This window comes from Cucumis sativus, chromosome 4, assembly GCF_000004075.3.
Source record: "Cucumis sativus cultivar 9930 chromosome 4, Cucumber_9930_V3, whole genome shotgun sequence".
Classification (NCBI taxonomy): Eukaryota; Viridiplantae; Streptophyta; class Magnoliopsida; order Cucurbitales; family Cucurbitaceae; genus Cucumis; species Cucumis sativus.
Window position 1 is genome coordinate 2744642 of NC_026658.2, and position 13087 is coordinate 2757728.

Here is a 13087-nt window from a genome sequence, read left to right on the forward strand (position 1 = left end):
GTCTTTTACGTTTCAAAATATTAATTTAGTTTTATTGAGAATGTTTATAAAAAAATAGTAAAAAAATGTACGATAATAAGACTTATATTACTGCATTTTCTAAATTGCTACCCCTCTAAAAATAACGTGGATACATCTAATTATTTGTCATATTTGTAGTATTTGCAATATGCAAAAGAAATATGTTTTTTTCTAAAAATTGTTGTTATTTGATGTAATTTTCATTTTTCTTATTTTGTATTAATTTTTGAAATTGCAAAACAACTATGTTCTATTTATGTTATTAATATATAAATATTGTTTCATAGTTAAAGGGAAATAATATATTTTTTTACTCAAGTACAAATGGAGATATATAAAAGATATATGTATGTCAATTATTTTTTAGTTATGTCATATTTAGTGCATGAGAGTTGAAATCACTTTATAACAAAAAGATTTTTGTTGGTAATTTATCTCATGTGCATAAGTGTAGCCATGAAATCTATAGGGAAAATGTGGGGAACAACAATATATGGTTTTAACCTTTTATGTTTTTTAGTTCATTAGTTTGAATGAGATTAATGGTGGATTAAAGGTTTCAATAAATTTCAAGTAGTTAATCATTAATAGATTTTTTTTATAGAGAGATTGTTAATTGAAACTTTTGCAAGGTCATTCCAAATGTTAATATATACTACCAATCACAAAAACGTAAAGCTTTGAATTCTCACATTAGGCCAAATGTTGTTATTCAACTAAGAGCCTTCCTATCATTTAATAAACATTTCAAATTAATTAATTAAACAGTGAGACGTGTTTCTTGAATATATGCTATTAACCTTTGTTGTTATTGTTATGGTAATAAATTTTTGTTTTCAAATGTGAAATTTTAATCTTTTGACTTCAAGAAAAGAAGTATATGTCGATTATCGTTGAAATTATTTGTATTAAGCTTATATGAAAGAGTATCAATTGTGCATGTTACTTTATGTATTGTGAATCGTAAAATATTTTAGAAAGGACTCCAATATTTTCATTCTTTCTAAATTAGTTAATTAAGGCAGAAAGGGGAGATGAAAATATAAAGAGAGTTAAAAACAAGTCTAATTTTTTGAAACAAAATATACATAGAGAGAGATAATTAAATGCCTTTTTTGCTTATGTCGTTGATTAGGGGTATTAATTATGATATCATTTTGGTTTTTGCCATGAAGATTGCCATTGCTTGTCATAGAAGGTGGCTTCTTCAGCTATATTCCTTAAGTTCTCAATATCTTCACTTTGCCTAAACAGCAACACGCCAATGACAGTTAAAAAAAGAGCTGTTTTGCATATGAAATTCCCGCTTTGCCCAACTATTCCAACTCCTGTTAATGCATCCACTGCATACCCCATGAAGAACCCTATCATCGCTGCCCTACCTTCATCATCATCATCATCCATCAACAAACAAACAAACAAGAACAACATATCAATTCAAAACGTTAGTTTAATTTAGTGGATAAGACAGACAGTTATTGATTAGCTGCTTGTTTATTTGTTTTTGAATCATACCATTAAGTAGTTCGGCTTGTGGAAGGTAGGACTTGGTGAGCCATACCCACCAAGGTATAATGGAGCTTCTGAAGACCACAGGTTCTTGATTTGTAGCTGCTTCTGGATGTATTTCAAGAAACTTCCTCCTCTTTGCTTCTACAATGTGTACAATAATTTATAACGCTAATCCAAACTTCTAATTCACATTATGAATAATACTTGATGACATATATAAAAGTAGACTATGCTATTAATTAAAAGGTTGATAGGCTATAATAAATTTAATCGTTCAATATATGGTTTGTAAGATTATGGTTAAAAATTAATACTTTTGGTTTCATAATTTTTATGAATTGTCTTAGTTTAATTTGTAAGAATTCTGTTAATGTACTTTTAATTTTGTAATAACGGTAACAATCTTTGTGATTTATTAAACACGTTAAAAAGAAAATTTAATAATATTGTTCATAAATTACTAAATTGTAATATTAAAGTTGCATGAAGTATAAAATTGAATAATAAATCAATTTTGAGTGATTAAAGGTGAGTTTTGAAATGATTAGGACATAATAAAAGTAATTTTAACAATTTACCTTCAATAACTAATTAACGAGAGGTATTTACTATCCAAAAGTTTAGAAATCGAAATCGAGTTTTCTTCTAACTCAAAATTATAAAAATGAGATGCACTCACCTTCAACAATGACACCTTCCCAATCCATCTTACCATTCTGTACAAACATATTGAGATCCCAAGTTCCATTTTTCCATCTCTTATCAGTAAATCTTTCACCATTGTTATTCCAATCATCATTATTATCTTCCTCTTCCTTAACCACAGCTGATGCAGCATTTCCACGACGATACTGCTGTGCAGCACCATCGTCTCGGTTCACGACATCAAGAGTACTAATTACCTTTGGTGTTGGGTTTTTCGTCGTTGAGGAATAGCCGGGTTTAGCTAGATGAACACGTTGTTTTTTCTTCATGGAGACATGATTTGAATTGGATGCTCTTGGCAATGAGGCAGAGATAGCAATTGAAGCCATATTGTTGCTTTTGAGATTTCTAAGCTCTTTTTATTTTCACTTATCTCATTTTATTTCTAAGTTTTTCTTTTATCTTTGTCTCAATTTTCTTATGGACTTGTAATAATTAACAAAAAGAGAGAAAGGAAGTTGCCCATGCTGTGAAAATGAGGAAAAGCTTATCTTGTCATAAAGCCCATGTTTGCATTGCAGGTGAGGTTTATGGGCATTTGCCTCATCCCATGTCTTTCACACCAATAGTTTGATAATAACCAAAAGGCCTAAGCTTACCTTATTCTTGAAAGATAATGAATCGGTCATAATGAAATCGAGAAATTTGCTTCTCCAAGAGCAAGTGGTTTATTAAGGTTTGAAAAGCAATTTTCGTTCCTAAACTTTCATGAAAGAAACAATTTAATCTTTGAGCTTTGGTTGGTGACAATATAGTCATGTACTTGTTTATAGCTGTAACAAATTTAGTCTCTAAGTTATATTAGATTAAGGTACTTAGAGGTTGAAAGTTTGAAAGGAATTGAAGAAAGGTATGGAGATAAACGAATCACTAATGAGAATTATTAAATTTTCATTGCTAGAATAATAATAATGTAACAACTATAGAATTGAGACATTGTACACACTACAATCGAAGTTTCAACAACTTATGCAAATCCATCCTCCTATGTATGCTGCTTTCATAAGTTGAAGAAAATCAAATAGAACAAAATGCTAAATAAGAGTTAAAATTCCATCTTGAATTGCTTTCTTCCATGGTGATATTAATAAGATTCTCTTTGATATGGAAAATCATCAAAATCTATAAATTAAGCTTCCCAACCTCTGAGAAGTGTGGCGCGTGCCACACGGTTTACACCCAACGTGAAAGCGCCCATCCGAAGGTTGCAATCGTGGGTCTTGCACATGTTCTTTATGTTATGAAATGCTCTAGTCATGTACCTTTGAAGTTCAGTGTTTACTTTGTCTTCATCCCACATGAAACCTTGAATGTTCTGCACATTCAAATACAATAATCATATGTTAGTTAAACGTTTTTAGTTTTCTATTGTTGAAAATCATGATTGTTTACTCACGATCTCCTAGTAAGTTTTGCTCGTTTCTTAAAAATACATTTGAATTCTAAGCTATTATTGGTGAGTTTATAAGCTTAACTTTCAAAGACAAAACTATTAGGAAAAACAAGTTTTGTTACCTGAACCCACTCGAAGTAGCTCACGGTGACTCCACCAGCATTCGCATATATATCGGGTAGAATTACGACTCCCTTCTTAGATAGAATCTGCAACAATGGAGGATAAGAGATCAGAAACTAATTCTTGCTTGTTTATGACTTGCTCATTTGTATCCTGTTTTACACAATAAGAAAAGGGTTTGTCACTTTTTTTTTACCTCATCTGCCTCTGGATCTGTGGGGTGATTTGCTGCCTCAATTATGAACTTGGCTTTCACTGAACCAGCATTTTCCCTACATAAAAATCAATGACACATTTATAACTATATGGGTATGAACATTTTAAGATCAATGTTTTAAGGATCATCTTTCATGAGATTTTATTAGAAAGAAGGACAGAACAAACCTGTTTAGAACTCCACCTAAGGCACAAGGGATAAGAACATCGCAATCGTGTACAAGTAGCTCATTTGGATCCATATCGTCTGCACCTTGAAAGTTCACAAGGCTTCCAGTACTTTCTTTATGCTTGTAAAGTTCTTGAATGTCGATACCATTTGGATTCGTTACGGCACCAGTGATATCACTTACAGCAACAACCTTTCCACCTTTCTCATGAATAAGTTTTGATGCCCAATATCCCACATTTCCAAACCCCTACAAAATTTTCAGTTGTGAAAGGTCATTTTTCTGTGGTTAAGAATGCAATATTCAACTAGGAAGACAGGAATGAAACTGTTTCAAGTACCTGAATTGCAAATGTCATGTTCTTGATCTGTTTTCCATGCTCGGCAAGTAATGCCTCTGTTGCGAAAACAACACCACGCCCGGTTGCAGCTTCTCTACCAAGTGATCCACCCAAATCCTTAAATTTCAAAGGTATAAAGTTAGAGAGAGAGCAAAAAAGAAACAATACTTGAAGCTTGGGAATTCGTAAGATTTTATTATCTTAGAAACATACTATGGGCTTCCCAGTGACAACGGCCGGGGAATGACCGTGAAATTTTGAGTATTCATCCAAAATCCATGCCATAGTCTGCAAACATTACCTCAGAATATAAGCTAAACATAATAAATTTGAGAGTACTTCCAAAGCAAATTCAAGCCCATGAAGGAGCAAAACTCTGTGAAGTGTGAACCTGTGCATTGGTGCCCATATCTGGAGCTGGTACATCAGTATGAATTCCAATGAGATCATGAATTTTTTGTGTAAAGACACGAGTCAAACGCTCGAGCTCGCTATTGCTTAACTCCCTTGGGTTGCAGCCAATGCCACCCTTTGCACCACCATATGGGATATCAGCAACAGCAGTTTTCCAGGTCATTAATTGAGCCAAAGCATTAACTTCATCAGGATCAACCTGTATATACAAAAAAACCATACATCTCAATTAACCAAAAAAAGTAATGAAGTTCAAGTATACATAATGCTCTTCTTAAGGATACAATTATCAGAGGAGAGAGATTCGAAACCTAGTAGTACATTAAAACAATTTAAATTTCTCAATCCATCATCGTTAGAGGATAGGTTACAATCCATTGGCAAGATTCTTGCTTCATATGTAACTTTAGTAATTAGAATTGGAATTTCAAGAAAATCTGCCCATGTAAAAATGCATACAAGAAAGACACCTTGACCCACAATCAAGAGATCCAATGTTCAAACCCACACACCCCTACAAAACCGATTAGAGCATTGATGCCGAAGGTATATATTGACAACTACAAATTTAATGGCCATAAATTCTGAAGCGTACTTCTATGGTAATTAGCAATAGATTCCAAACGTACAAATTTAACCAACCCTCAAACAATATCAAACATTATCAACATTGTTGTACACTTTAAATATATAAAATATATAGTCTATATACAAAATTGACATTAAAATCGGCCCTCTACTTTCCTGTTGAATGCCAAGTTTTTTTATAATTTTTTTTAATAGACAAAACAGAAGGGTGGACAGAAAAAAACCATATCAGATAAATGACATTGACAACATATTCGTAAACCTTTGTGAAATCATAATCATCCTTTTTACAAATTGGGTCTATTCTAAACCAAAATGGGCCGGCCCAATCTCACCTCACCAAGCTAGAAATCCATATTCTTGAAGAATCAAAGAGAAAACAATAGTTCTAAAATCAAAATTTGTTGCCTGTAGCTAGCTACCAAATTAACAAAATAGGGATTGTAAATAAAGTTGAAAGCCAAATCCATCGAGAGCATAAACGATCTATTGTTAATTGAAAGGAAATGGAAATAAAACCTCAGGATGGTATCTGATCCCTCCTTTCATAGGGCCACGAGCATTGTCATGTTGTACTCTGAACCCAACGTAAGACACCAAGCTTCCATCGTCTTTGGGAATCGTACACTCAACCTAATAACAATCAAAGCCCGAAATAAATAAAACAAACCCAGAAGTGAATAGATCGAAGAATGGGTTTGAAGGAGGAAGAGTTTGAAAAAGCACTCACCTTGATCTCACGGAAGGGAATGAGAAGACTCTTCTCGAGTTTGGAGTCTAAGCCGAGAATCCGAGCAGCATGGCGGAAATTTCTGTTGGTAGCTTGAAGAGCATTCATGGGTAGAGAGAGAGAGTAGTGGTGGTAATAGTAGAGGAAATCTGAAAGAAGAGAGATTGATGGAAAATTCAAAGGGATTGATTTGTGATTATGGAGAGAATAGAAAAATGAAAAGGAGTTTTATAGGCTGCGATTTTTGGGAAATCTGAGACGACTCCGATTAGGACAAGGAATCCCAATCCACTAAGGAACACCCAATGCTCAATTGCTGCGAATAAATTGGATTTCTCATTAATTTAGGGCCATTTTCTTCATTTCTTTCCTTTTTTTTAATAATATTAATAATATGATTTTGATTTTGATTCAATTTTCTTCGATTTTGTAATTTAGTCAAAATGCTTTCCATTCTTCCAAAATATTTGTTACATTAAAGTAATCTTAAATTTAAGCTAATTATTGATTTGTTAAGAAGTTGTTCGTTAGCTATGAGCAATTTCATGGTAAATATTTGGAAACATATTGTTTTAGTATATTAATTGTAATCAAAATTTTTATTCATTATATTTTTGGACGTAATTTGGATGTTGGCATTAAAATCTGCAAATATTCTGGCGCCCAAATCCGGATTTTCGGATTTTACTTTTTTTCTTTAATTCATTTTTTTAAAGAATTGGAAACTATTTTTAAAATAGAGAAAAATAAAACTTAAATAAACTATATTTTTGCTATATTTAAAATATGTCTTATTTTAACTTTTGATCGATCGTCTTTCTAAAAATTGAAAGTAAATGGCAACATAAGTACTTTTTAGTCTCCATTGACTAATTACTTAAATCTCTTTTTTTTTTTGGTGTTTTTGTTTTTACTTTACATGTGTTTCTTTTAAATTCTAATTATAATTTTCACCTTTAATGAATAAACATTTTAATTTTTCTAGAAAATTAATTTCTAAAATTTGATATAATTTTAATTGCATAGAAAATTGTATTTTATCTTTCAAAAAAAAGAAGACAAGACACAACAAAACGTAACGTATATTTTTAGTAGAATTGTATTATAAGCTAAATTTTTTTAAGTCAAAAATGCTATAACGAGCTTAATTTTTTATTTTGACTTTTTTTAATAGTGCTTTTAAAATACAAGCTAAAAGCTTGTTTTAGAAGTTTAGTTTTTTTGTTATTAATGAGAATCTAATGGTTATTATACCTTTCTTCCAGCTATATATATATATATACATAATAATAATTTCACCACAATTTTAGGTCTGACCCAAATCACTTATTTGTTCTCACTTAGTTGTGTTTGAATGTTCTTTAGTTGGCATTGAGGTGTTGTTTAGTAATATTGAATTTGGACTATTGTTAAATTTGATTTTTTTAAGTATTTGAAAGTGGATTTTATTAAAACATATATAAATAAATAAATGAGTCGAGTTGATCTCGAGTTACACTATTTTTTTATATTGTAATTAAAGGGAATGCACAATATACATGAAGTTTGAAATTGTACCGCCTCGACCCTCGATTTTTATTACCTTTTCAAAAGTATTCGTGTATTAATTGTCAATATTGGACTCTTTGTTTTACAAAACAAAGTATTAGAATAATTTCACAAACAATTTTGAAGAAAAACTTTGACTAATACAAATCAGTTTTACATGATAAATAGTATAAATTGTGTACTTCCAAATGTTTTGAATTTTAAATCAATAGACCCTTTATATTTTTTTATGACAATAAATAAATTAAACCAATTTTTTTTACATTTAAAATCCAAAAAGTCAATCCATACTATAAAATGGAAATAAAAAGAAAAAACAAAATAATTATCTTCCTTATCTTAGAATTTTTCTTGCAAAATAAAAAATGTTGTGGATAGTTTTGATGTGTCTTCTAAAACTTTTCTTTTTCCTTCATTTATTTAATCTATCTTTTAGACTAAATGAAATTCTTCTTCTTATTCCCGCTCTTCTTCTTCTTTTTTCTCATTTTCTAATCAACAGGCTTTTGAAATAAAAAACAATCATATTGTTTTTGTTATTATTAAGATCAGGTGAAAATTAATTATAAATTCATAATAATATGTCATGATCTAAAATTTAAAGATAATATACTTTTAATTTTTAATTTTTCACAATATAAGATATTGTATTTAGCTATTTGCAATATACATGAATTATTAAAAAAATTAATAAGCCATGTGAAACTTATATTATTATTTTATTTATTTTACAATTTGAGTTGGTGAAACATTTATATTAATTAAACACAACTCACGTTTTAATAATACGACTTTGTTCAATGTATTAGGAAAGAAAGAGAAAATTAGTTTCAATTTCACTTTTTAAACTTTGAAAATTATCCTTTTTTTTCTTTTATTGAAAAATTATGTGGATGTAAAGCTGTTGATTAAATATTAATAAAAAATAAGTAAGTAAGAAAGTGATTAGGAATCCTTTGTGTTAAGCAAAATAAATAGTATAATTAACATAAGAGAAGAGATAAGAGAAAGATTAAATATGTTTGATTATATATTTATGAATAAAGATGTAAAAAAGTTGAAAAAAAAAAGAGTTTGAATATGGAAGAGAACAAATCCGTTTGGGAGCCGCCACGAAGATGGGTAGTGGGAAGCCAACCACTAGGATGCACGTGGCGATGACAAATCACCTTCCTTAGTTATTATCCGTAAAAATGCGCAACACGATTTCCAATCACTTTCACTAAACTTTCATATTTTAATAGAAATAAAAAGCAAAACCCGTTTTCAGATCGCTGCATAGAGATGACGTGGCCACACACCGCGTTTGAATTTTTTTCTTTGCAAATCTTCAATATTATAATTTTTATATAAAAAAATTGTTTTAAATGTTGAAAATATGTGCATTTGTTTAAATAGCAAAATATAGTAAAATGTTCGCGAGATATAGCCAAATTTTGAATTCTATCGGTGTCACTCATAGAAGTATATCACTCTCTATCAATATCTGTTATTAATAGAATTTGAAAATTTTGCTATATTTTGTCAAATTTGTTATTTTTGACAATCCTCTATAAAAATATTGTAAAATATTTATATTAATTAAATAGATTGTGATATTTACAAGCTATATCAAAAGTTTTTACGCTATCAACGATAGAAATCGGTAAACTTGTATAGTCTAACAATATTACTGATAAAAACATATTATTGTTTATCAATGTCTATTATTAATATAATTTTTTTTTTTTTTTTGATATATGTTATAAATATTTTGTCAAGTTTGTTTTTTTTCTTTTTACAATTTCTTGTAAAATTAATTATAATAAAATATCATAATCTATCGGTTGCAATAGCCTACTATCGAGAAGTGACCTATCACAAATGAAAAGTAAAATTTTGTTATATTTGTAAATATTTTGAATCATTTTACTATACTTAAACAAAATGTATAATTTCATATATTATTTTAAAATTTTAAAGGTCAATTTCACTAAAGTTAATATAGTCTAGTCAAATTTTTATCTACTTATAATTTTAAAAGTATGAGATTCAAATGCTCGTATTCTTTTAAAAATAAAGAAAAACAAGAACAAGAACAAGAATCGATCAAGGTGAATGAAATTTCTTTAAAATAGCATCTAATTGACAACATGTACCATCCATGTATGTTCTCAGTATTGAAATCAATTGTTAACTATGAGTTATGCATATTACCTTTTGATATTTTGTTGACTTTATTGAGCTATATTATTTCGTAAGACGTTAATCACATGTTAGTCATATTCATACACAACAAATTTTGTTAGTACAATTAGAAGTGTATCAGACCTGTTATTGGTGAATTTGTTATTTGAATTCAACAATAGAAATATACACGTGAATTTGACAATTTGAAAATTTAGGTTGGCTGTTGAAAAAACCCACACATAACTACGACTATACACCACATAACTAGTAACTAAAATCTCATAAATATCGACGAATAAAATCCAATTTTTTTTTGGGTAATAATATGTTGTAGTTTTTTTATAAAATAATTCTCAATGTAAATATTAATTAATATTTGATTAAGCTTTGAACAATGGATAGTGTCTCTTTGAGTTTTGAAAAGCTAATTTTTTTTCTTTTATAAAAAAATAAAAATCAAAAGCCAATTCTAATACTTCTCTACCAAGAAGAAGAAAAAATGTTTGGGATGAAAAGAAAAAAAAAATTAGACCTCATTTTAATTACAACCACTTTGCTTTTTTCTTATCATTTATTAAAAAAAAACAAAATAAATAATATTTCTACATATGATTTTCTTGTTTTATTACATAGTCTATAGTATATTTTTAAAAAAATATTGAAGTTAAAGTTTATTTTTAGCTAAAACCAACTTTTAGGAAATTTGGAAATAAGTTTTATTTATTTATTTTTTATAAATGAAATGTTAGGTTTTAAACGCGTACGTAGATCTTGAATTTATCCACCTACCCACCTAATTTCTTTAGGTAGGATCGTATCATTATTAAGCTATAGTAGGTTATTTAATTTTAAATCGACCTTTTTTTAGCTAATATAATTGCGAGATTGATAGTCAAATTAAAGTACTAAACAAACTAAATGAATTGATTGAAATGCAACAACGACAATTAAAAAAATGAGTCCAATCTCAACTAAATGTAAGTCCAATCTCAACTAATCGTAAGTCATTCCAATAAATTTCGATTAAGTATAGATCATGTGAATGACGTAATGAATATGTATGATTTAGTTGAAATTTTGTGGTAAGAGTTTGGCTAATGAGATGAGTGTCAAATGGTTGCCTAATTAATTTTATTTCTATTTTCTTAATACTTTATTCATTGAAATTATAAATTATAAATTATATTTTATTTTATCTAAATATCGTAATGTTTCAAATTTTGAATATCCCTTTAATTTAATTCCAACAAAATGAAATTAGAAATTAGATATTAAGTTCCTATTTTCTTTTTCTATACATTTTATTTTCTAATTTAGACATTTAGGTTAGATGTTTTTATAAATGACTTAATTTTGTTTAGAAACCTATTTTCTCAAATTTTGTTTTTAAGTGTTATTCTTTAAAATGAATTGATTTTAAAAAGATATTATCAAAAGTTATCAAACACTTCAATTTTTTTTAATGTTTTTTTTTCAAATTTAAATATTTTTCAACGTAATTCAAAAACACCTTTAGTCGGTTTTGAAATCTTGGTTTAGATTTTGGAAACACTCAATAAAATAAAAGAAATTAATAGATGAAAGTAATTTATAACTTAATTTTCAAAACCAAATGATTAATAAACGGATGATTTTTTTTTATATATAATCTTTTTTACTTTACAATACTTGAAAATTAGCATAGACTTTTGGAAATGTCCTTAAAAAAACCAAAAACAAAAAATCAAATAATGATTTAGCCTTAAATAGCTATAAAATTAACAATTTTTTTCTTTATTTAATTTATTTTTATTTTAAAATAATCACATTTTGCATGGATTGATAAAATAAACTAAAAATTGAAATTCAACTCCCTAAATTTATTAAAGTTTACTTAGTAAGACATAAAAATCTCTTAATATTCAAATTCCAATAAAATAAAATTTCATAATTATCATGTGGATTATACTATTGTTCTAGATAAGAACTTAAAAAAAAAAAAAAAAAGTGGTATAGATGGATACAAACCCCTACTTTGCTTAACATGACATAATTTTTATTTAAAATTAAAGGGTTCTTTAATTCTAATAAAAACCAAATTGCTTTAAACAAGTTTTGAGTGTATATATCAAATTCAACAAACAAATTTTTTTAAAAAAATTGATAGCAAACTTTATGAGAAATTTTTGTATCACTCTTCGTATTAAACAAGAAATGAAATTCATCTCAAACCCAAACACGTATGGAAAGGCATGAAAAATATGATCATATCAATATCAAATTTTGTATGTATATAAATATATATTACCTTTGGGACTTAAATGTGAAATTTGATTTTTGAATTAATTTTGTGATGAGATTGTTAATTTGGGCAAAAGTGTTTTAGGGAATTTGATTATGGTTTAAGCAAATAGTGATGTGAAAGTCACACCCTATGCATTGGAAGGAAGTTTGATTTTGGTGGTTTAAGTAAAACAAAATGGATTTCAGTTAGAACAACATATCAATTTTGTCCCCTAAAGTACTTCTCATGTTGTATTTTTGGATCTTCAAGTGTTGTAATTTTAACCATCAGCTTAATTTTAGCTAATTCAACTACTAAGTTTAATTTAAAAAAAAATAATGGAAATTATTCTTCCAAACTCACAAAGTTTTTCTAAAAAATTAGATTAATCAACCACAAAATTCTTTAACTTTTCTTTTAATAAAAAATCTAATTTTGTTTTTATCTTGTAAAGAAGTTTTCGATTTTATATCCTAAATGTTCTATATAATACATTAAATGCATATGCAAAATCTTTTTTAACGATAACTTATTAAAGGATTATAATTACGAATGTGTTTTAAAGTTTGATTTGAGACCAAGTTTATACACCATCAAAACTTTGGTCTAAAAAACAATTTTTTCCTAAATGATTATTTCTTCTTTTTGTCTTCTTTGTTTCCAAAAATTAGTGGTTTTGTTCTAAAGTTTTGAAATTTAAATCAAAGCTAGTTTATAATTTATTTATTTTATTTATCATTACTATGGTTGAGAACTAATATTGGAAAACATGAGAATTTTTCTTATTTTATGAAAGACGAGAATGTAAGAAGTGGATTGAGAGAATGAAATTAGTTGAATTAATCACTTTGTCAGTGATTCATTTACTCTTTTTAATTACGTTATAAAAATATTT

The 13087-nt window shown here is 28.0% G+C and overlaps 2 protein-coding genes across 2 annotated transcripts; both read right to left on the reverse strand.

Moving 5' to 3' along the window:
- Positions 1-1064: 1064 nt before the first annotated feature.
- LOC101203022 (light-harvesting complex-like protein 3 isotype 1, chloroplastic) lies at positions 1065-2961 on the reverse strand. Its single transcript, XM_004146846.3, has 3 exons — positions 2213-2961; positions 1537-1674; positions 1065-1403 (listed from the first exon to the last, which is right to left on the reverse strand). Exons 1-3 carry the CDS (start codon positions 2565-2567, stop codon positions 1174-1176), a joined length of 723 nt encoding a protein of 240 aa, XP_004146894.2. The 5' UTR covers positions 2568-2961; the 3' UTR covers positions 1065-1173.
- A 148-nt stretch (positions 2962-3109) lies between these two features.
- Positions 3110-6518, reverse strand: LOC101202786 (glutamate dehydrogenase 2). The gene is made up of 9 exons (XM_004146845.3): positions 6213-6518; positions 6002-6115; positions 4872-5093; positions 4694-4768; positions 4481-4597; positions 4139-4389; positions 3951-4026; positions 3754-3840; positions 3110-3553 (listed from the first exon to the last, which is right to left on the reverse strand). The coding sequence occupies exons 1-9, from the start codon at positions 6318-6320 to the stop codon at positions 3368-3370; spliced, it is 1236 nt and encodes a 411-aa protein (XP_004146893.1). The 5' UTR covers positions 6321-6518; the 3' UTR covers positions 3110-3367.
- Positions 6519-13087: the final 6569 nt, after the last annotated feature.

Excerpts from the sequence above, each read along its gene's own strand:
- LOC101203022 (XM_004146846.3), bottom strand. The coding sequence starts at position 2,567 with ATGGCTTCAATTGCTATCTCTGCCTCATTGCCAAGAGCATCCAATTCA. Across the intron at positions 1,675-2,212 it reads GGAAGGTGTCATTGTTGAAG|AAGCAAAGAGGAGGAAGTTT; the intron begins GTGAGTGCATCT and ends TACACATTGTAG. Across the intron at positions 1,404-1,536 it reads ACAAGCCGAACTACTTAATG|GTAGGGCAGCGATGATAGGG; the intron begins GTATGATTCAAA and ends ATGATGATGAAG.
- LOC101202786 (XM_004146845.3), bottom strand. The coding sequence starts at position 6,320 with ATGAATGCTCTTCAAGCTACCAACAGAAATTTCCGCCATGCTGCTCGG. Across the intron at positions 4,769-4,871 it reads ATATGGGCACCAATGCACAG|ACTATGGCATGGATTTTGGA; the intron begins GTTCACACTTCA and ends TAATGTTTGCAG. Across the intron at positions 3,554-3,753 it reads GCTACTTCGAGTGGGTTCAG|AACATTCAAGGTTTCATGTG; the intron begins GTAACAAAACTT and ends TTGAATGTGCAG.